This window comes from Columba livia, chromosome 4 (genome assembly GCF_036013475.1).
Source record: "Columba livia isolate bColLiv1 breed racing homer chromosome 4, bColLiv1.pat.W.v2, whole genome shotgun sequence".
NCBI classification, from domain to species: domain Eukaryota; kingdom Metazoa; phylum Chordata; class Aves; order Columbiformes; family Columbidae; genus Columba; species Columba livia.
This window is the reverse complement of record NC_088605.1, coordinates 33,221,317-33,245,853: the sequence shown is the minus strand read 5'-3', so window position 1 is coordinate 33,245,853 and position 24,537 is coordinate 33,221,317. Positions and strand designations below refer to the sequence as shown.

At 41.0% G+C, this 24,537-nt stretch overlaps 1 protein-coding gene and 1 long non-coding RNA gene across 9 annotated transcripts in view; one reads left to right on the top strand and one right to left on the bottom strand.

Moving 5' to 3' along the window:
• Nucleotides 1-6,664, bottom strand: part of FAT1 (FAT atypical cadherin 1) — a 112,484-nt gene extending 105,820 nt beyond the window's left edge. For 2 of the 7 annotated variants that reach the window (XM_013371926.3, XM_065061106.1), the window contains exon 1: nucleotides 3,587-3,821. In XM_013371926.3, coding sequence (XP_013227380.2) covers nucleotides 3,587-3,613 — 27 coding nt within the window. In that variant the 5' untranslated portion in view covers nucleotides 3,614-3,821. Of the gene's footprint in view, nucleotides 1-3,586; nucleotides 3,826-3,914; nucleotides 3,937-4,030; nucleotides 4,168-5,889; nucleotides 5,979-6,502 lie in introns of those variants that run through there. The other 5 variants (XM_065061104.1, XR_010472231.1, XM_065061103.1 and 2 more) reach the window with 5 other exon arrangements.
• The window catches only part of LOC110357257 (uncharacterized), a 38,678-nt gene continuing 17,430 nt past the window's right edge, over nucleotides 3,290-24,537 (top strand). The window contains exons 1-2 of one of the 2 annotated variants that reach the window (XR_002410812.2): nucleotides 3,290-3,550; nucleotides 24,049-24,192. This is a non-coding gene — a long non-coding RNA (uncharacterized LOC110357257). Of the gene's footprint in view, nucleotides 3,551-4,414; nucleotides 6,612-24,048; nucleotides 24,193-24,537 lie in introns of those variants that run through there. The other variant, XR_010472232.1, reaches the window with a different exon arrangement.

Genomic DNA, 24,537 nt, shown 5'->3' with positions numbered 1-24,537 from the left:
TTGGAAGCTGTTTATTATCAAAAAACTACTTAACGATTCAGATCCTATGCTGATCTGATCAGCTTTTTCCCCTCTTCCTCAGTTACACTAGGATATTTTCTAAAATATATGCCGAGGTCTAAAACCCAGCTTGATCCCTCAATGCTATGGCATCCCATAACTCACTGCCTATACTTATGTCTGGCAAAAAGTTCTCTGAAGCCATGTAATTATTATGTAAAACATTGTACCTGTCTGCATCTTATCATTTGTTCCTCACATTTCAGGCACGTTAGACACAAGGTGCACCACACTATGATGCATTAAGCTGCATTAAGTTATCCAAACTCCTCAATAAAATTCCAAGTTGAACACATGGAGGTTTTGCTATTACCATAAATATTTGTTCTGTGCCATAATACCTGTAGCACTTTTTGCCACTTTTCTGTTAATAACTTCAAGAGGAGTCTACTCAGAACTGGCAACAGGCAGCCTGTTACACACGATGACGCAACTACCAGTAAGAGAATCCATTCCTCAGCAGCAACTTCTAAGGTTTACGGAGTCACAAGCAAGAGTTTAAGAGCATCTCTCAACTGAACAGTTAACCATGTTAGACAAAAACAAGTTAACCGTTTCTATTACAAGACAGTTTTTCCATCTTGTCATAATTTACAGAACTACTGGAAACTAAAAAATGTTGATCCAGGATTATCCAAAAATCAACACAATGTAATCTTGATAAATACTCAAAGTATTAAGCAATGCCAGTTGTAAAGACAGTTAACACTTTCATACTTTTCCTTACTAGTTAAGATAAAGTGATAATGTGTTAGATATAAACTCAGATGGCTCATTACAGGGAGCCAGAATGACTGAATTTCAGAAACATTTTAGCCAAAGGCTACACTTTGAACTGCTGAATTTTTTATTATCTTTGGAATATGACCAGTTTAGGATTTTCTGCATCCATTTTCAACACATAAAGCAACCATTCACTTAACAAAACATTATAGCCCTAGGTTTATAAGTGCACACTGTATTTATTCTGAAAAGCTACTTTCAAACAAATATTGATTTCCTATGTGCAAATTATTATTTGGATAATTTTTATTTATATGCATATCCAGGTCTATATGCATACCTAGCACTAGGATACATAAGATAGTTTTACATTTAGTTACAATGTTAACAAAATGATTAACACATCAATACTGTTAACATAATTTGTATACGGGAAAAATACTAATGGAACTTAGAAATATCAACTATCTTGACATTAAAGCTATACCAACAAGCAAAATTTTGGGGTTAGAAGACCTCAAATTGATAATGTACAAATGAAGATGATTTGGGTAAGTTAGCAGTCATATAGAAGACGGTTTCTCTTAGCAGTATGTTAACAGTATATAGACTTCAAAGTTTCCAGTTTGAGATTTCAAAGTTTTAAGCATAAAATACATAATCTAGTAAATGGTAATCTCAATGCCAAGCAAGCCAACAACTACACAAAACAAACAAAAAACCCCTATCACCACACCAGAACAAGCTTATCTTCTACAGAATTTATCAATGAGGGGAGCATACATTGAGAGATTTACTCCCCCAGCAATCAAGTAAAAATCACAGGTAGATAAAGAATCTAAACCAGGCCACGTGGCCCAAGTCGGGATGAGTCTTAGTCCAATCGCTATCCTTTTTCTCCATGCAAGATCCCAGTTCACTCCAGAAAGACATCCTGTAAGACTAAAGCTACATCCTTTACATTAGCAGGAGACCGTGAGCATGGCCTGTTAACATGGCTCTAGGGGAACATCAGAGAACATTCTGAGGACTTAAAGAATTTCTTTAGTGCTGTTTCTACAATGCCTCCTGAAATCTTTCAGGAACTTTTAAGAAATGTAGTGGTGATTCCTCCCTCGCATGTGCACCAGCTTCTTTGAATTGTCATGTTCAGTTACTAACACTAAAGTATCTCCATCAATCAAAACAACACCTATTTACTTTAAGGTCAATTTTGATCAGCATATGCAACTGACGGCATTTGACACAAATGCACTGTGAAAAGTTATTACTGCAGTAACTCTGCTGTCATGGGAGGGTTCCTACTGCAGATGTCTATGAGAGATCCTGTGGCTTTGTGGGCTGTACTAACTAGTTGCATCTACTCTTTCAATTGTTTAAAAGCAATTATTTATGTAGTCTGATTTAAAAATAAAATAAAAATTGAAAACAAAAACAAACAACAACAACCACGAAAACCAGGTTTATCTGTTTCAACATGCTTAAGTTTCCAATAAAAAAACTTAACAGTGTCATGTCCTTTGCTCTTCTAGGAGGAAGAGAGTCTGGCTGTTTTGGTATCCAGAAAACTAAACACAAGATGAAAGCATATGGTATGTTACTTTAGTAAAGCTGGTAAGTTATTCAAAAAATGTACTTTGTCACCGAGATTAACATAACAGTTTTAACTTGTGACTAAATTCCAGTATGCTTTATGCTTGTATTCTCCACACTATGAGTTCATCATATGAAATACTCTGATTTATGCTTTCAAGATCTTTGCTGTTAAAGGGTCAATACAGCAGCTGTATTAAAACAGCATGCAAATATTATGCAGAGTGAAACAAAGTTACAGAGATTTTTGACTATTTACCCGTATGGTAGTTATTTACTAGTGTATCTAATATTGAACTCCCCAGTTGTGCAGGGCAAATCTCTGTCAATGAATGAAAGAGTTTGATCGAAATTTAACATGGCACCTTAAAGTTTGTCATGACAAAAATTGTTTCACTGAGTTTGAAGTCAGTTTTAAACTTAAAAAAAAAAAGTAAATTGGGGGGGGTACAAAGGGATTTCATGCTTGCTTACTTGCAGTGACAGCAGCGACAGCTATATGAAGTTCTTTTGCATGGTAAGTTATAAAACCCAGGAGACTATCCCACACTACTGGGACAACTACTAAAGCTTGCCTTCCAATCTCCCAAAAGTGAGATTTTAGGATTTCACAGAGAACAAAACAAAAACTTAAATAATAAATAGCTTTCAGCACTAGAGTAATGTATTTTACTTACTAAATAGCTGAATATTTCCACATAGTTAGACAGGTAATTAGGAAATACATTACACAACATTCTTTTGTTTCACTGAAAGACAGCAGAGGTGGTGAAAGAATACAGGTAACGTTTCCCATGCAACTGCCCAGGAATAACTTGCATGCAAGTAGTTCTAACCGCAGCAAAAACTGCTATTAGACTAAAGCAGCGTTTAAGTTATTCATGCGTTTATAAAAAAAAGTTCGTAACGGGAGGATACTATCAGCGGTAAGGCACACCATCACTTACTGACACCAAAAGATTAAAAAGCACACGTTTCAAACACAGCTTTATTTCCTTCTAACTGCCGTAAAGACGAAGAAAAAAAGCAGAAGAAACCGGCAGACCCGTTCAGCCGGGATCTCCCGGAGAGACGCCTTGCGGACCCTGCCCTTTATCTTTCGGAAAAATCCGGAGAGGAACACAACAAGGGACGCGGTGTAAAAGTGCAAACAAAGGAAGAAAGTCACCCCAAGGTACGTGCTCGCCGCGAATCGCCCCTGCCGGCTTACCAGGGAATGAAGTTTGTAGTGGCCCATCACACGCACTCTAAGACACCTTGCCTCCAGGGGAAAATATCGCCGCCACCCTTTTTCCTCGCCCTAACTTCGGAGCAACCTGCCGGCTCAGGGGAGCGCGGCCGCGGGTCCAGCCGCCGCCAGCCGCGGGACGCCAGGGCCCGCCAAGCGCGGCGGCCACCCCGGCCCGGCGCCGCGGGCGGGCGGGAGCTATGGGGGAGGGGGCCGGCGCCACTCCGCAGTCCGTTCCCGCGGCCCCTGCAGCACGAGGCGGCCGCTCGCCCAGCGCCTCCGGGGGGCCCCGCCGCGCTCCCGGCCTCACCTCAGCGCCGCAACTTCCCGAGGGGGGTCCGCGCCGCCCCCTCCCCGCCCTCCCACGCTGCTGAAACTTCTCTCAACTCGCCCGGTTGTCCCGGTCCCCGCCGCTCCGTGCCGCACCTCACCACTCGGCGCCTCACTGCCTGCGGGGCGGGGGCACGGACCAAGGCCAGCCCCACATGCTGCCCTCAGCTCCGCTCCCCCTCTCTTTCGGCATCCGCAACAGCGTCTCGCCGGTGCCCCTCCGCCCCATTCGGGCCGCGGCGCCCTCTGCCGCCGTATTCCTCCGCGGCGCTGGACGGCTGGTGCTCCGGAACTCGTTTCGGCGGCGTTCCGCGGGAGCGGGAGAGGTTTGAGGTCTACGCACCCTGGCCTGCCTCTGCGCCCAGCGCCCGCCCCGCCGGGGGAGGACGAACAGCAGAAAGGCGAGCCACAGCATAAGCTGTTCCTCCCCGTGGACCGGCGCTCGCGAGGAAGCTGGCGATCTATCCCTCACCTCTGCCGCCCTCGGCCCGCTCCAGCCCGGCCGGGGCGCTAGGGAGGGGGGTGCTGGTCCGGGGACGCGGTGGCTTCGAGTGTGGCAAAGTCCTTGCACAGAGAGGCTACTCGTAGACTTCAGAAAGCTGCTGGCGGGGAATATCTTACGGGGTTGGCGGGGGAGACCGTCAGACCCCAAGGGTGCTGGCGGTCCTCGCTGGCGGGGCTCTGCCATCCGAGGAGTAGCGGGTACTCGGGACAAGCCCCGCGGTCCCCACTCGCGACGGAGGCAGCGAGGACCGCCCTGCGGCGAGCGCAGCTCCTCGGCAGCCATTCCCTCTTCCCCCACGCAACGAGTGGGATGGGGTGCGGGCTACCGCGCCGCTGGGCTTGACCTCACGCCTCTCAGCCTCGGTCCCTTGGCTGTGCGAGCCGCAGCTCAATGGCCGTGCTGAGGGAGGTCTCCCAGCAGACGGCAAAACCTACTGACGGCTACCGCGGCTCCCCGCCACCGTTTAAGGAGCCGGGCCGTGCCGCGGAGCCGGAAAAGCGGCAGCGGGGGTAGCGTGCGTGGGGCCGGGGACAGCCAGGGGAGCGCGGCGGCGACGACGACGACCACCACCACCACCTCCGCGCCTTGGAAAGAGTAGGGGCTACCTCAGGCGGGGGAGCGCCCTTCAGGAGTCGTGCCAGAGGGATGTCTGTCAGCCAGTCCAACGGTAAAGATTAATACTCCCAAACAGTCATCGGAGGTTTCCTCGCTCATTAATAAGTGATCACACTTAATAACGATCAAACGTTTGCCTGGGGAATCCCGACCCAGCGGGCCAACGGCGAAGCCGGGCTGCGGGCAGGAGAAGCCGGCGGGGGCGCATTTACCGCGCATTAGGCTCGCCACGTATTTTATTAGCCACATAAATAAATAAAGCCAGCTGCGCAGGGGGCCCTTCTGCAACCAAAGCCCGGGGCTGCACATCAGACGAAACCGACCCCTTCAGAAAGGGCTGGCTTCCAGGTTCACCAGCCCGCAGCCAGGAGGCTCCGCCGCGCAGCGCCCCCGCAGCGCCCGCGCCCTTTCCCGGGGCCGCAGTTCCGCGGTGGCCGGGCAGGGGGCGCCGCGCCACAGCGCACGGGCAGCCGTGGACGACGCCGGCAGCCAGCCCGGCCGGCTCGGCCAAGCAGAGCCGGTATCCCGCCGCGCCAAGCCCGGCTCCGGCAGCAGGGAGTTGGGTCGGGAAATCTGCGTGCCATTCTTTCCGTGAAGGTGCCGGTGTAGGTGGAGTTGCCCTCGGCCCCAGGTACGCATAGCTATGGATAAAGTCGGTGTGCATATAGATATTGATATATAGAGAAGCATACATACAGTACACACTTAAAAACTACGGGTTGAAGGGAAAACCTGAATATTTTCAATAACGCAGCAAACTAGAGCACCAAACTCTCATGGGTATCATCTCTTTAAGCACCCTGCTGATAATAAACTTACTGAACAAAGAACTCACCAGGCCAGCTGGACTCGGCGCTTTTCTTTCAAAGTCCGCTCCAGCTCAGTTCATCTCCGCACCCTTCCGCCACCCCTTCCTTTTTAGTCCTTTTGAGAAGAAGCGAGAAATGACCCGGTGACCACGCAGCTCTAGAGCCTGAACTCTGCCGCGGCCCCGGAGCTCAACGCGGCCCCGGCGCGCAGCAAGCGCGGTGCCCGTCTCCATCGCCACAGCGCGGCATGTCGGCTTCGACCCATCCGCTGTTTTAAACTTGAACGAGGGTGGGAAGGAAAAATAGACGGGGAGAGGGGAGATTAAAAAAAAAAAAAAACAAAAAAGAGAAAGAAAGAAAGAAAAAATAATAAAAAGCCGAAAAGAAAGGTGAGATCCAACTTTCTTAAGACATGTCCAGGCAAAGAACGGGGCAGACTTGAGGAGTTGCAGCAGCGGAGTGAGAGTGGGGAAGCTGCGCCGGATCGCCGATTCTTTCCCTCCCTCCTCCCTCCTTCCTTTCTTCCCCCGCCTCCCTCTTTCCCTCCCTTTCTCCCTCCCTCTCCCTCTGTCTTCTTTCGCACTCAGTCCGTCCTCCCCGGACCTGCTCCCGGCACCACCACTGCCTGCCTCTCCTCACCAGTGCAGAGGAACGCGGAGGCGGTGGCAGCAGCGCGCACTTCTCCGCGCCTGCACAGCTCCGCGCGGGGCCGCTGTCGCGCACCTGGACCGCGACCGTCCGCCAGCAGGTGAGGCGAGCGCCCTGCGCTCCCCCCCGCAGCCCCCGGCCCCGTTTCGCGGCGACTCTACGGGGCTGCCGGCGGACACGGGCCCCGCTAGCTGCGCTGCCGCAGCGCCGCTCGGCTCCTCCTCGGTGGGCACAACCGCTGAAATAACCGGGTGGCTGCAAGTGGGCTGAGCTTTTCTCTTCTCTTCTCTTCTCTTCTCTTCTCTTCTCTTCTTCTTCTCTTCTCTTCTCTTCTCTTCTCTTCTCTTCTCTTCTCTTCTCTTCTCTTCTCTTCTCTCTCTCTTCTCTCCTCTCCTCTCCTCTCCTCTCCTCTCTCTCCTCTCCTCTCCTCTCCTCTCCTCTCCTCTCCTCTCCTCTCCTCTCCTCTCCTCTCCTCTCCTCTCCTCTCCTCTCCTCTCCTCTCCTCTCCTCTCCTCTCCTCTCCTCTCCTCTCCTCCTCTCCTCTCCTCTCCTCTCCTCTCCTCTCCTCTCCTCTCCTCTCCTCTCCCTCCTCCTCTCCTCTCCTCTCCTCTCCTCTCCTCTCCTCTCCTCTCCTCTCCTCTCCTCTCCTCTCCTCTCCTCTCCTCTCCTCTCCTCTCCTCTCCTCTCTCTCCTCTTCACTTTTCACTTTTCACTTTTCACTTTTCACATATTGTTTATTTTTCTTTCTTTTCCTCTTCTTTTTTCTTTTTTTCCCTTTCCTTTTTCTTCAGGAGAGCTGTACTTTTCAAAGCACAGCAAAAGGCTCTTCCCCTCCACCCCCCCCAAAAAAAAGGGGGGGGGCAAAATGGCAGCTCCTTCTCAAAAATAATAATGCATAACCAAGCAAGGCATATTTACACAGTGGTTGTCCCTCGAAGTAACCTCCAAATAATTACTAGTTATTGACAAAGTGTAGGAGAGGTGGCTCTGCTAAGTGGCAGCAATCAGGTCAAAGCAGGGGCCCAAGGAGTGCCTGAAAGGTAGAAACTGCCTGAAAATGCTCTAAAAGTTATTTACCTGAGAGAGATAGCATAACACTAAATTTGTAGAGCACTCTGAGATTCTCAGAAGGTAAAATGTTCTTTTACAACACCATTTATCCCTAAAGACCTAGAAGTCGTGGCCTTCCTCCAAAAGTCAAATTGAGTTCTGAAGACATTGAGTCATTATTTCCTATGAGATGCACCACTAAAATCTATCAGCCAAGTGAGCGTGCAAATACATTCTGTGTTAGGAAAAGCAGATACAAACTGCAGTATATAAATACTAAGTACATTTCCAAATAGTACATACAAGCCAATTCAGCCTGGGAACAATCACTTTGAATGAACCTGTCTGGAAAGTTTAATGTCAAAATTCTCTGGCCTTGCAGATTTCCACCTCAGACACAGCTGATTGATTTACTTAGCATCTCAAAGTTACTTTTTGAAGAGCCCAAATGGAATTATACTAAGTCCTTATCCAAATGCCACTGGGCCAAATGATCTTTCCTTCTGTGAAAACTGCTTCAAAGTGATCTTCATAAAGTAAACTGCATTGAAAATAGCATTCCAGAAAAGAGCTAAAAGAGGAATGCTTTAAAAGGCATTATATTTAGGGGCTAGAAGAAAATGTAAACCACACTTCTACTCAGTACAGTTGCAAATATTTCATAATTTTGAAATAAAAAATTTACTGTCTTTCAGATTCATGGCCATATTGTGGTTCATTGCTGCATTAAGTAATTATAGACCAGAGCAACAGACTGTTTAAACTTTTGTCGAAACTTCAACTCTCAGTGCCTAGAGAAGTGGCATGGTGCTTAATTGCACTAACCTCCCATAAGTGGGATAGGAGCATCTCTCAATAGTAGCTGGTAAAGATAAAACACCAGGGTTTTCTTATTTGGATTTCCTGCTATACACATGCTATGCTAACAGTAAGTACTTTAGATGAAAAATAAAGGGATATGCCTTCCCCCTCCAATGGTGGGTAATGGTGCTTAGCACTTCAGATGAAGTGTTGGAGCCAAGATGTCCAGACAAATGTATTTGCAAGTGTTCTCTGGATTAGACAGTTTTCAGAGAAACACGGATCCTTCAGCTTTTGAATTATTTCCCAAAAACTGAAATAGAATTCTGATATCAGACTACCAGCAAGAAATTATGTTAGAGAACTCCTGTCATAAAATAATGAGACATTCAGAAATTATATTCCCACATAATCATCATCATTATCATCTCCCTATAAGGCATTATGGCACTATTCTCACTAATCTACCTCACAACCTAGTCTCATAGATCTCAACTCTTGTTTGCTATATATTTAATGAACACGAGCTGATAGATCAACTGAGTACTCGGAAGTAAATACCTAAGTCAAGTGTCCTCCAGAGAATTTTTCCTGCCACTAGCCCCAGGTATATGCATGGGGAGTGATATCTCAAGTACTTTGGACTGATTTCTCAGCTCCCATTTTGAAAAGAGAAGTTAATTTCAAATTGTAGGGACTTCAGCTACATAAAGCTTTAAAGATCAAAATCGGCGCTTTGAATTGCACTGGCTCAGAGGTGGCAAAGGCGAGGATAATTATGGCTTGGTCTGTCTGAGGGCAAAACGGTTGCAATTGCTACACCAAGTGCAGCTTCAAAAAAAGCACTTCTGAACACAATAGTAGCCTGTGACTCAGGGGCAATCAAGGGCCCATAAACATCGAGCCTCTGTGGCAGAGGGCAAATACATCTCCTCAGTCATGGGGTTAGGCACAGTGTCAAGCAAGTTCTCCGTCAGTTAAATATGAACTGATCTGACATTGGGTTTACAGTAATAATAAAATTCTCTACAGTACAAAAAACTAGCACAAAACCTGTACCCTGCCTGAATCACATTTACACAGAGAGAAGGAGGCTGATTAGTCGAAGCTCTGCTCTGGCCTTTCTCGTTTTCCTCATCTGGCCCCAATGTCTTAGGAAGAACTCCCCAGCATCTCAATTAGTTGTAGCCTTCGGAAAGCAAAACAAAACAACTCCCAAAAACTTGGTAATCATCCTCTCCCTGGCCTGTAGTCAAGGATTGTATACTTCTTTACCACTCTGTTTTGTTTCATCTCTTGTAAATTCAGATCTGGAGAATAAAAAACAATTCTGTGTTTCTGGCTATTCTTGCAAGCTTGAATTGAATCACAACTGTCCACTCACCCACCACTGCTGTCCCTTTTTAGAGGGGAAAAGGGGGCAAATTTTATGAGATACACATTTGAGGGAGTGCTGATATTTTTCTATGTAAACCAAACTTTTACAAAACCTAAGAAAATCTCTAGGATTGCCTTTGTATGCATCTCTTTATCTGATAGAATTTGAGCAAAAATATTTAACTTTTCATAGTTTAATTATATTTATTGACTTTCTTTTACCCTAGAGAATTCTTACTGTGTAAAATATCACTGACTATTTGATTATGTACCCTTTCACAGTGCTTTTGAAGACTTTCAAGGCAGCAATGTCAAAATAAAAGTCATCTATCAGTGTTTGTATAATGAAATGCTAAACAATCTCATCTATTTGACAATTCATTGTGTGCCCTGTGAACCTAAGGAGGAGTTTACTGAGGTGACTCAATCATTAGACTTATGAGCTACAGCTATTTGTGGATTTATGTTAAGTAACACATATATGAAATTGTAAAGAAAACCTGGGGCAATTCCACAGAGGAAAAAATGAAAAAAGACTTAAAAGATTATTTTATGTTTCTAGGTACAACTAGTTCTTCAGGTATTAATGGGGGAAGGGCACCCAAACATTTGAATAGTTATTTCTGCAGCCTTCAAACTGGCAGAGACAGCTGATTTGGAAAAGAGTGAGTGATCTAGTGATCTTTCTAGTGATCTATATTTCTCCTTTCCTTTCCTTTCCTTTCCTTTCCTTTCCTTTCCTTTCCTTTCCTTTCCTTTCCTTTCCTTTCCTTTCCTTTCCTTTCCTTTCCTTTCCTTTCCTTTCCTTTCCTTTCCTTTCCTTTCCTTTCCTTTCCTTTCCTTTCCTTTCCTCTCCCTCTCCCTCTCCCTCTCCCTCTCCCTCTCCCTCTCCCTCTCCCTCTCCCTCTCCCTCTCCCTCTCCCTCTCCCTCTCCCTCTCCCTCTCCCTCTCCCTCTCCTCATAATACACTACTAGTAAATATATATATAAAATAGATATAAAAGATACTCAAGGCAATTCCTCAAGAACATGCTGAACAGCCAGTTCCAGGAAATGGCACCTGGTCCCACAGCCGATCCCAGAGACAGAATAGAGAGGAAAGAGGCAGAAAAGCCCAGAGGCCTCTGCAAAATGGCAAAAGGCCAGACTAAACATCTCTCACTATAAACTCCCCCAGCTGTGCCCCAGAGCAAGCAAGAGCAGAAGATGCAATCAGAAGGCTCCAACTCCCAACTCTCCTTAAATAGTTAACATGACATTAATTGGATGGAATACTCTTATTGATTAATCTGAATGTCAGTCAAGCTCTGCCCCATCCATGCCCCACTTCCTCGCTGCCTCACACCTGTGGGCAGAGTGCTCAAAATGTCCTTGACTCTCAGAACAGAGCAATTAAAAACATTAGCTCTGTGCTGGGGTGTTATCTGCTTCTTCTCAAACTAAGTCCAAATAATGAGCATGTTAGCTATAAAAAAGAAAAGTTTCTAACTGCATGGAGAAAAATAACCCATTTTCAGTCAAACCAGCACAATGGATTTAACACTGGTGTTAGGAGCAGGATTTCCAGGCTCACCGGTCCAGAGACAACATGACTTTGGCACTCTGTAGGACAAAAAGAGATGAAAGAAATCCACTCTCCACTGGGCCTCAAAACCTCCTGTTTTTATAATCTCATTCTTCAAATGTAAATTTAGCAATTGAAAGCTTAGATCTTTCAAAATTAAAATAGTTGGAGTCCAAATGATGTTAGTGTATCATACTGGTAAAAGACAGTGATAGATCAGGAACTTATCTTCCTTGATTTTGAGTAGCTGGAATTAGTCGTCCAGTTTCCATTAATTCTGAACAAAACTAAACTAAACAAAACTAAAGTTATATGATCTCAGGTGACATCAGTATTACATAGGGCTGAATGACGTAAAATAAGAGCTGGTGTTTAAGTACTGTGTTCAGTTTTGTAGTAAGGTACTGGTCCTTCTGGTTCTAAAACCGGTCCTAAAGCTAGAATTAGGGTTTGAAGAACTGTAGAGAAAAGTAGAGAGCCCCAGCAACTGTGGTACTCATAAACATCAGAAATAAGTTTGGTCTCTGCATATACCATGGATTTGCCTAGTGTCCATGATTAGTAGCCCAGTTTTAATTTAGTCTAGGATGATTAATGTTGGAATTTAATACTCTCAATGTCTTCAAAATTAATCAGGTCATAAAGAAAAAGGAAGGCATAGGTCTCTACTGGTCATTATGCCATTTTTACTGTAGTCATTGGTCCTTTTATAAAGACTAGGTGTAGACTTACAGCTTATAAATCTATAACTTTAACATATATGTAACATATAAGTCTGGAATCCAATTGACTTCAGTGTATTGTAGTGCTCAAAGAGATTTTAACTGAGCTGGCATCTACAATGTCATAAGCCTCATGTTTCTTTAAAAGGTATTGCATATTTCTCTTAGGTTATGGTTTGGTTTAGGATTTGCAAATCCAAATAGTTAAAAGCCTAGATGACTTCAGAATTTTGAGAAGCTGATAGTTAGAAAGGAAGCTGTTCTCCATCATCACCAAGGCTCAATATTTTATTCTATCAAATGGAATACTATACCTAGTCCTGCTGCAATTAATCTAGACTTACAGCTAAGTTGAGGGTTTTCAAAGGTAAAGAACTGAGAACTCAGTGCTTGTCTATATGCTGTAGAGCTCGTAAAGGTTTAGTCTTCTGTATGTGTTAAGTACTACATCCCTTTTTACTGTGGGCTTGGAACCTTTAGATTTAATTAAGATGAACATTCCTGGTCTTTACCAATGCTTTTATCCAATTTTACTAATATTAGATTTCATTTTTGATTAAGCTTTGTGTACATGTATCCAGCTTCTGATTTCTGAGTTCAGTATATTTGGGGATATTATTTCATCCAATGTGAGAGAGGACTCTTGTGACTAGACATTCCCATCCCACATGATGTATCTTGTGCTATGAACTGAGTTGCCTAATCCAAAAGGAGTACACGTGTTCTTCATTTGCTCACATGGTGTTCTTGTCTGTGTTATTAATCAAAACCCAACTTAAATCAATGAAAATAATCCAAGTTCAATGAATGCCTATTGGATCTTGCAAGTGCCTGAATACCTGAACAAAAAAGAGGAGGTGCTCAAAGTGAAAAGAATCACAGAATCACAGAATGGTTGGGGTTGGAAAGGACTTCTGGAGGTCATCTAGTCCAACCCAACCCACTTGCTAAAGCAGGTTCACCTAGAGTAGATCACCCCTTTTCCTTTTAGCTGTCTAATTCATGCACAGTGTCATAGCAAGGAAATGAGAGTCTATGCTTTAAGGAGAGTCTGCTGGAAGGAACAAGGAGTTGGTACACAGCCATCTGCAGGGATGATGGAAAGAAAAGTGGCTTCCTGAGTACTAGGGGACAGTTCTTTACTTCTCAAAATGATGTTAATCTAGCTGAAATGAATTCAGAATGTGAAAAAATGACCCCTCCTGCAAGAGCATGGTGGGCAGGGAAAGAATAATTTATGGACTATTTTTATTTCTTTTGTGTCTTACCTAGTCATTGGGATTTTTTTCCTGTTTAAGAAGTCAAGTCTTCTGCTTTAAATGGAAATAAAATTTACTTTTTCTCTATTTGAAAGCAATTTACTATCCTTTTTGGAAGCTCTGTGTGTAGGAAAGGTCTTGCTCTTTCCACTTAGTACACTACCAGATCTGGGTTTCCATTGCAATCCTTCTCATAGAACTTTGACATTTCTTTTCTGGTATATACAAAGAAATTGTGTTACCAAAACAAAATTTCTGAATAAAATTATTAATATATATATTCAACAAAAAACTTATCTATTTGCTCTCTTTTTCCCATGTGTTCTGTATTACTCAATAGAATCTGACAACCTGTTTTTTCTCTTATTCTTTCAGCACTTGCAAAAAGTTACGTTTCTCTTGCATTGTAGACATAGAGGATATGGTTTGCTGATTTCTTTACTCCTTTTTTTTTTTTTTTTTTCCCAAAAGTTCTCTATTTTGAATAACTAAATCATTAGAAGCCTCATAGAACATCCAAGACCAATATAAAACGCCATCCTCCATAACAAAGCTATGTCATATTTAAGCTCTAGTCTCTATACTATCTTTAGTACTCTGTACTGTCTTTAGTACTATTCTGGCACACCAGATATAGTTATTAGCCAATAATGAACACCATGGAGGCGTTCATTCAGATGAATATTGTATCACTGTGAATGTATGGAAAAATTCCTTCATATAAATGGGATCACATAAAGGTCAATGTCTGTAAAATAAAAGCATATACCAAAATAGGATCTAAGTAAGAATCAATATAAATATATCACATTTTCACATCATATGCATATATAAACTTGTCAGTCACAAGTAATATATCGTGTCCTTTTCTGTTTGTAATTGCAACTTCATTGCTCACCTACAGTAAGTTATAGAGCATGCCTTCAGGCATGAATTGTCCTTAAAATAAAATTCTGCTACATTATTATTTTATATTGCTAATCTTTATAAAGGAAATGTCTCAGAAGCTGAAGTTGTATAATAAATCTTGTATTCCACCTATGCTCAACTCCTAACCAGTTTCTTTAACTTCAGAAAAACTTGTTTTAGTTCAAGCTAAATAGAAAGACATATCTACCAAGAAGATCTTAGACAAGGAGAAGAAAGAAGAAAAAAAAGTAGATTGTGTGAGGTAGATTGGGTAGAGTTCAGCAGATGGTGCATGACAGGGAAAGAAGGAAATATTCTCACTTTCAGAAGAGGTACTGTGCAAGCTACAGAGGTGACATTCAGTTGAGATGTTCAAACTTAGCATTGTACCAGGCAATTTTTGCATGTTTCATGCTGATTTTTAAATTAGCCAATGTATTTAGATCTATTTGCACCTTGAAAGCAGATGTAGCCATTAATAAATGCTTGTGGTGATTCATGCATCTATATATGTCTTTCACAGATGGAATTTTTCAGACCTATGGATGGAATTTTAGATACCTTGTTCAAGGATGTTGAGTCAAAAACCCTACCAGGCCCTTTCCAATATTCCGAATAAATCACAGTGCTACCCAAAGACTGGAATAAAGAATACTTCAATATGTATTTTATCCCACACAAAATTATTAATTAATACCCAGAGAAAAAATTATTTCAGTTATTCAAGAGCAGTCTATTAAAGAAGAACAATGAAGAAAAAGGTTGTTTTAAATTTTACAATTGTCATTTCCAAGGCATTGCATCAAATGAAATAATTTTGAAGAAAAATCATACCTGATTATGCCTTTCCTTGATTGACATCGTATTTGTATTTTCTGTCTTTCCCTTCCCTTTCTCCATTTTTTTAAAGATTTTAAGGATATTGCTGTCTGTCTCATAACTTTTCTGTGTACTTACCATCCCGTGCCTGTAATAGGAGTCATGATCTCACTACACGATGGAAGGCTGGGTTTGATGATAACTCCTTTTCTGGTTTCTAGTTATTGACTTTTCTCCCTGTTCAGTTTTTTATCCTGTTACTGTTAGCAGCTTACATGTTCATGAATGGGACACTCCACTGACCCTTCGTTTGAACTTCCACTGAAAATCTGCCCAAGACCAGCAGAACATCTTTTCTAGTATTTCCTCAATATAAACGAGAGGCCTTTCTGTTTCATGAGATCTTGGTTTTGAAACTTTCTTCCCACCAAATGCAGTGAATCCAGATAAATTTTTAATCTTTTTTCTGCTGTAAAGCCCATTACTCCATTTTTTTTTTAATATTTGATATTATCAAGGCACTGTTCAAATGAAACAATTCCAAGGAAAGGATGTGTTGAGGTAGAAATTTTTCTACACTAGCATTTTTAATTTATGACTCAAAGAAAATCAGATAAAATGAATGCAAGAATTTATCACCTGTACTTTCCTGTCAGGACAGAGGTATGTCAGAGAATCAAAAGCCATTGAGTGATTATATCTCATTAAGTCACTACTATAACTCTCTCACAATCCTTTGCAAAATGAAAGTAAAATGCAGACTGAAAAAGACTTGCTACTTTCACAGCAATGGAATAAGTTCGTATGTTCAGTAAGTAACTGTTTGAGCTGGCAGGAGATAAGTCTTTTACTCAGCTACCTGAAATATTCTGGCTATCTCCTTATTTCATTATTGGGGGAATGACAGAGACTATAGTATGTGAAACTGTGTATTTGCTGTATACAAGTCTTCTCATCTCGCTCATCTCATACAGCCAAATATGCTGTTAAATTAAGTGATTAGTCTTTATGGTGACAAGGACTGTGCAACTATCTAACTGCATAGACAGAAGTGCCTATTTAAAAGATTTTATTTAGTTCTTCTGGCCTCCCTCCTGATGAAAATGAGTGGTTTTGATCAGGTAGGCTCATCAAAAAAGATTCTACATAATTAAATTGCAGTGGCTGTAAGAGAGCACTATGTGATTGTATTATGTTAACTGTATTTGTAAAATGAGTTATGCAGATTTTGTCCTTTTTTTAAAATATTTGGCAACAATGACTGCTGCCTTCAGTTCTGATGAAAATATTCCAGAGTATCTTCACACACAGTGGACTGTATTTCTTCTTTTGTCTTTTCTCCAGTTGTGTTCTAATTGCAAAGATCACTGCACAAAAGAATAAAACTTCAGACTATGAATGAGTTTTCTACATTTTGATGAAATATCAAATATAAAAGTTAAATTGCCTGTATCTTACCAAGCATCATAGAGTACTTTTGAGTTTACTGGAAATAAATAATTGCAGAGTGAAAAGGCTATCCAAGATGATGGATGTTCAGGAGAGTGAGAACGGATTTTTCACTGCCAGGTCACTGGCTTGAAGCTGACCCATTTCAGTGGAGGCTGAATGTAGTTACCTTCCAATACCTCAGCACTGGCTGTAAGAAATTTGGTTGTGATTTAATCTGGTTATGTCTAGATGTGTGTTTAGGATGCAGAAAAAAGACATTATATACACATAAAGTTTCAGCAGAGAGGAGCCTGAGAGGAGACCTTATTGCTGTCTACAACTACCTGAAAGAAGGTTGTAGCATGAAGGGTGTTGGTCTCTTTTCCCAAGTAACAGGTGTCAGGACGACAGGAAATGGCCTCAACTTGCACCAGGGAAGGTTTAGATTGGATGTTAGGAAAAAATTCTTCATGGAAAGGGTTGTAAAGCACTGGAACAGGCTGCCCAGAGAAGTGGTTGAGTCACCATTCCTGGAGATCTTTAAAAGATGTATAGATGAGGTGCTTAGGGACATGGTTTAGTTCCAGAGGTTAATGGTTGGACTTGATGATCTTGAGAATCTTTTCCAACCACAATGATTTTATGATTCTATGTTTGCTCTGTGCATTAAGGACTTGAGTTTCCCAGGCTACTCACAGACTGCAGATGATCATTCTTTTCAAAAGATACCTGGTTAAATATAAGGAGAAAGTCTGTAACTGCTATGGAACAAAACTGCTTCCGCAAGCAAAACTCAATGTAAACAGATGTTTCAGGATTGGACCCTAAGCAAAACTGGAGATCAAAAAAACGTTTACCATAATCTTAAACTGTAGAAAAATACAGATCGATTTTTGATGAAAGTAAATTCAGGGGAAATGTTACATACAACTTGAAGGAAAACTTTCTCATTATTTATTTGTTAAGAAGACACCTTTCAGATTTCCAGCTGTGAAACAGGCAGTTATTAAAAAGGGACATAGTTATCCAGTGACTGATCTTTTTTTAACTGCTTTTTTTCTTTGGTTAAGATCTTAAAATACCTTTTCAAGCTGTTTTGTGTAATATAATCTGTTCTGAGATGTCTGTAGTTTATTTATGTATGCATTTCATTCTGTTATTAAATAAACATTTTGTTTAGCTTCTTAATGCCATGAGGAGCCTTTCACTATCTAGTATATATTCTAAAACAGACACAGCAGTAGAAAGACACATATAAGTATGCTCTCCCTTACAATAGATGTGTCAGGAATGTTTGTTTGTTTTGGTTTTGGTGTTTTATAAACAAACAAATAAACAAAACAACAAACAACAAACCCCATCCTTGCTTTCTTGGAATTATTTTATTTTTCATAGAAACTATAGTAAATTAAGAGTTTGCTTTCTTCACCTTTTATTTAAACACACTTGCTTTCTTGGTCGAATTCACAACATACATTAATGTTGCCTCTTCTGTTCTATAACTTGTCATGATTTCTACTCAACAAAGGCCTATAAATCTTAAAGTGTATTATTGTTGCTATTATCAAGTATTGCTATAAAAGTAGCTTAGATTCTCTGTTCAGGGACAATTTTTCTTGGATTCTGTGTACATAATAAAAAATTCCTGCTCCAAAGATTTCATAATGTGTGTGTGTGTGTATAAGCAAAATAGACAGATACAGACTGGTGGCTGGATACATCTATTAGGTCACAGAGTAGAAAATTTTTCTCTTTGTAAGCTGTTTTCATTTGGTTCTTTTAATGACATCTGGATTGATATATTCTATTTCTTTTATCAATTTTTTTTCTAGATGTGATAAATATGGATAAGGCCTTCAATTTATTGAGAAGCCCATTTCCAGCTGGTTTGTTTCATTTTCTGTCATGGCATTGTTCTCTAGATCCATGGTCATGAAATGCACTTCTTCATTCCTCTCAGATGAATGGACTCTCTGATGGTGTTTCAAGACTCCTGCATGATTTTAGGAAAACATGTAGGACAGAAAGGTTACCTGGGCAAGAGAAGCTCACATTTTGGTTATTTCCTTTAGCTGACTGTAAACAGCAAGATTTACGAACCAAACTTTTAAATTCATTAGCTAATTAGATAAAATAAATGCATTTTGGTAGCATACCATTGGACATTATTGGCATTTGAGCTTAATTTCTTTTGCAGAAGAGAAGTAAAAAGTGTAGCAAAGCTTCTAATATAAGACATTTTATTGTGAAACTGTCATATGACTCATATCATTGATCTAGCTCAATATTCAGTGCTAAAAGTCTACGTAATTGCCATCTTACATTGTCATATAACCATTGTTTACTTCACGACTTCAGTTTGTTTCTTTTCATAAAAACACTTTGTGGTTAGAAGGTTTTAATATATTCATTTCATACCTGAGGAAGTGGAACACAAAGGAGAGCCTTTATTAACACGCCTGAGTCCCATTTTTTAATTACTTTGATGCCAAAATATTACTAAGTGCCATTGATATTCAAGCACCTAAGTGCCATATTTTAAATTATTAGTTTTGAAACACTGAGGCATCAAAAATAGGTCAATAAAGTCAGAAAAACAATAATTAGCATTTTCTATGAGACAGCATCAGAAACAACTTCATGCTGTTATACTTAATTTAGCTGTTACTACTGGTGTTATGCCTGATCCTGAGTAGTAGAAATAGTGGTGACTGCATCTACTCTTAAAACTGCTATGTAAGAATGAACCTGGCGAATGGCTTCAAGTTTTTTACTCTCAAGCCTTGGAAAAGCATATATGACCATAATTTAGGAAGGTAAAGTGCTATTGTAGTGTAATGGTATACTGACAGTTTATGGTTTGGGGGCTGGAGACTTAAAGGGTGGTATCATTGGAAAAAACAAAGACTGGAGAGCAAAGAGCAGCTCTCATCAGCTCTCTGAGAACCTGTGTCTCAAGATATGGCTACTGAAAATTATTCTATATTAACCCCTATGGCATTTTTTTAGATTATGTGATAATTTTCTTGAAATAAGAACATTTGAGTGAAAAAAGTTGCAAGCTTGGAGGTTGATAAAGTTTAGCTGTACTATAAAAGGTTCTAAAGAGATTTAGTAAATTGAAGGATCTGGACACAAATATAGCACAATATCAAGTGCCACTTATGATACAACTTAAAAAGGAAATATGCAAAGGTAGCAACTGAACTGGGCTGCCTCAGCAAGTAAGTGCAGTTTCCTGTGTTACCTTCCAGCATGTGATTATCTAAGATATGAGGAACTGGTGTCCAAAGGTAAGGTGTGACAGAAAATACAGTTAAATGCTTACAGGTGTTTTCAGGAGTTCCATAGTAAGTTAAGCACTTACCTCATTCAAAAAGTTAATGCAAATGGTGAGTTGCCACTGAACTCATCTATCAACAGCTGTAAATTATATTAGGCCCTAACCACATTGACAGATTGCAGGGATAATATAAAAAATATTAATCTGAAATAACTCAGTGGTTCTTGTGAGTGTGCAAACCAGCTGAAATTAATGCCTCTTCAGAGTGTTAACTATTTAATCACTGGCTGAATAGTAGAAGAAGAAAACAAGAGAGAATAATTTGAGAGGAAACTCTGAAATTTATGACTGTTCTGTTAAATATCAAAACACCACTTCTGGCTGAAAGAAATTCCCTAGACAAAGTGTTAGATGAGTGTTCAGGAGAAAGATCCTTATGTGCTTACTTTATATTAACGTTCTTCCCTAGGCATTCCTGTTGTCACAGAATCACACAGAGTCACTGAGTAGCTGAAGTGAGATCATCTAGTCTAACCCCTCTGTTCAGGCAGGGTCACCTAGAGCTGGTTGCCCAGAACAGTGTCCATTTCTGTTTTGAATATCTTCATGACCTCTCAGGACATCCTGTGCCAGTGTTTGACGATCCTCATAAGAAAAAAGTGTTTCTTATGTCCAGAGGGAATTTAATTTGTGCCTGTTGCCTTTTGTCCTATCAGTGGGCACCACTGAGAGGAGTCAGACTCCCTCATCTTCTTTCCCTTTCATATGATACTTATACACACTGATAAGATCCTCCAAACCTTCTTTTTTCCAGGCAAAACACTCCCAGTTCCCAGCCTCTCCTCACATAAGGAATGTTCATGTCATTAATGAAAGTATTAAACAACACTCGCCCCAGTATTAGTCTCTTAGGTTACACTGACTCCCCTACAGTTGGACTTTGTGCCACTGATCACTACCCTGTGGGCCCAGAGGTTCGGCTGCCACTTGATATTAATGTTCTTCCCAAGGCATCTCTGTTGCCCAGGCTTAGAGCACATGATACTGGAATAGATGGACCTGTAATGACCATTCTTGTGTTCTTCTTTTAGTAGCTAAGGTAGAAAGAGATTGTTCTTAAATCAGGACTTTCTGCCCTCCAAAACGCATCCCTGGGCCTGCAAAGCAAGAACTGCCATGAAGAGATTTTCTGTAATCATGTTCCAAGCATATAATGAGAACCACTTGGACCAATGTGCCCTTTCCTTGATATTAAAAAGAGAGAATAGCAATAAAGCTATGATGTTTTAAGTTCCTTGGCAAAAAAAACCAAACCAAAATAAAACAGAAAAAAACCTACACCCCCCCCAACCAAACTCTAGAGATTACATGAATATCCAGTTGTTTGTTTAATTTTCACACAGAGTAACTTTGTCCTTCAAATGGCCTCGACAGTCCTAACCCACAAACTGAGTCCATAGAAATAAAAGTATGTCCTTCTGAATGGTCTTTTTTACCATAATTTTCTGTAAATTACAGAAGGAATAAATTAGTGCAAAAGTTCTTGTTTAGCTTCAACCTCTGCATGTGTTGTATTAACTCAGTGTGAACATCTATATTCACATGTCACATGTCATTCTATTATTCTTTGCTGGCATGAAAAGACAGAACATTTAAAAATATATTATAAAAATAATGCATCAAAAGGAACAAGCAGCTTTGATCCTCACATCTAATTAATTGCACATTGGACAGATTTAGCTCATACAAATGTGGAGTAGTTACTTCACTGTAAATGATTAATAACAATGTATGAACAGTTGTTTGTTTTTCCTTCATTACTTCCCAACGCAAAAATGCAGGCACCTACAGTTCAAGCATCAGGAAAGAGGTTAAAGCATGCTACAACTGACCCCTTCACAGTTGTTTATGCCATGTAGAGCCTGAGGAGCACTCCTCTTCCAAGGGCTTTTCAGTAATTCAGCTCATAAGCAGGTAGAACATGTATGCACTTCCCTGAGCATCATTTGTAAGTCAATACAGATGCTCTTTCATACCAATCAGTAAAACATGAGGAGATATAATTTATAATAGCTAGTATACCATGATCCATTTATTATACTTTACACCTATACAGCAATTGATGTATACTGCCAGTTCCTTTGGGATATGTGAAGACCTTGGGGACAGACATTATTTAGAATCATGAGGCACATCACAAGCTTCTTTGATCTAGGTATAAAAGGAAGCATAAAATAAACCTACTTTTCTAATGAAAATTTTAATCTAACCACCAAATACTTTGACTTCTTTCACTGTACCAAATATGCTGTGGTTCAAAACTAAAATTTTAAAGTTGTCTTTCACATTATAGTCTGTGATGTTTACAATACTATTCATGCATAATATACAATCCTTTTTTCAATTACCTTTTGACAAAAACCTGCCAAACACAATAGATATGAATTGTCCATGATGAGTGAAATTTACCTTTGGTTACACAGCGGTAACTTATCGATTTAGCAGAGTATGACTTCACAGTGAATAAATCATTGTGTCTGGTGATTTATGCTTTCGGTATGTTTGAGTGTATTTGTGTATGTGTACATATAGATCACACAATTCTTTTGTAGCTCCAGATACTTGTCATGGGGGAGTAATTTATGGTTCTGCTTGCTGCGGAACAATGTTTAGATTTCTTAAAGAGAAGTGCAACATTAAAGAGTTTGGTGGTGGGTTTGCTCTTCTATTTACTGCATGGGGGAGATATACCAAGCCAAATGCTGCTTACCTTCTCTCCAGGTGCCTGTAAGCAAACTTTCAGGTGTCTTCTTTCCCTGATAACTGTTCACTCCAGGGGCTGTGTTTTGAAGCTCCAGAGGCAAACTTTCAGGCAAGGCTTATGTCCATTGCAATGCAAATGTTCGGGATTCTTCTTTCCCTGATAACTGTTCACTCCAGAGCCTGTACTTAGAGCTCTGAAGGCAAACTTTCAGGAGAGACCCGTAACTGCATGCAAAGCAGACTTCCAGGAAACAAAATTCTCAGAAAATAAAAGAATATAATGGAGTAGAATAGCAGAAGCGCTGGCTCAAGCTGGGTACTTGTGCAGAGGTCCGCCCAAGCATAGAAAACTGCAGACTTTTATATCTTTACAGATCATTCACACCAAGATCCAGTCCAATAGAAAAATTTCACTACCAGGTCCTTTGCTCCCCATTGGACCCTTTTACCCTGATTCCACGTGGCCCTCTGTTTTGTTCAGTTGTTGACATTGTTTTTGGTCCATATCCTTGAAGGTGCCGCTTTGTCTGGATAAATCCTTTCTTCTCAGCAAAGTGTAAAAATAGGCCCCACTTTGCAGATGTTGGTAATGTCTCTGCGTTAGACTTGGATTGTTTTTTTCCCAGTCAGTTCCATTTTTCCCAGCAAAATGCAAGCTAGACTTTATCTTGCAGGTGTTTAATGTAGTCCGCAGTTGCTTTTGTTAAATACAAGCTTAAAATTTTAGCAAATCTAGTCTACTAAGTAACATAAATCAAAGAGTATATTAATAATCATACAACCTTCTGTCTCTAAATAATGCATTACATGTGATGTGCATCTACTTAAGCTAAATAATTAATAATGAACTTGAATTTGGCTCATTCACTGACCTCTGAGTAGTAAAACCATTGCCATACAGCTCACTTATTAAGCAAGAAGATCTCAAAGTGGGCTCATCCAAGCTGTCGTATTTACAGAATGAAGTGGTTGACTCGTAGTCAAATTGCATACAGTAGGAAAAGTATGCACGAGACTCCCTGTGCCCACAAGTCACCAGTGTTCAGTGTGCCATTCTGCTTCCCTGTGGGTCTCCTGGAAGGAGTTCTTGGCCTGGCTGCGGCTCAGGCCTTTACCTCCCCTGGAGCCTGGACCAAACTGCTGCTGGTTTGGCTGGGGGGGGGGGTTGAGTGCACCCACCACAATACTCTGCAGTTTCTCTGGGATGGCAGACATTGAGAAAGTGAAAGGTGCATATTTTCCCAGCAGGGATCAAAGCAGAAAAATAGTACAAGGTGGATGACCTTTCTGCCAGGCTCTTTCCACAGTGGAATTTCCTTTTAAATGTCTTTCCCAGAGTTGCTTCTCCTCCCTCTCTGTGCTTTACTGTTTCTACACCAATGGCTGTAGAGTAGGAGGTGCAGTGAAAGGTGAAACCTAAATGTTTTGATGCTGGGGGCTTTGATCCTTCTTGCACTTTTAGGATGCCTTGTATCTGAAGCTCTTACTCAAGTTCTGAGAAACTTCTGTAAGGAAGGATGGTCTTAAAGAGTTTTTCATTCCTTTTTTTGTTTCTGCAGTTTTTCCCACAGAAGGGCGTATTCAGATTCCTAAAGAAAGCTTTGAAAGGGATCCAAAGAGGCAATCACATGCATGTGCAACTATTTTTTCACCAGGCAAGAATATATGGAATGTGAATGGAGTTTCAGCAGAGCTCTGCAAATGTGAGTATCAATTGAAACTGGGTAGGCAAATTCCATTAAGTTCTAGATAAATTAATGTGCATATAGCCATTGAATTACTAACTTCATATAACTGAAAGCAGGAAAATATGTCTGCATCCAGTTGAAAATATAAAGTTTAATTAGAAGGAAGATCTTTAAGGCTGAAGAGCTGTCACTGAGCAGCACAGACTTCACAGTAGCTCAAGAACATGATTCTACTCAGTACAGGATTTCTGAAGGGAAAAATGAATGTTAGGCATGCTTCATTTGTACAAATAGTAATATCTGTAGACTTTCTATCCATAGGTTAATCCTAAGTAGGAATAAATGTTTTCCAAAGATTAG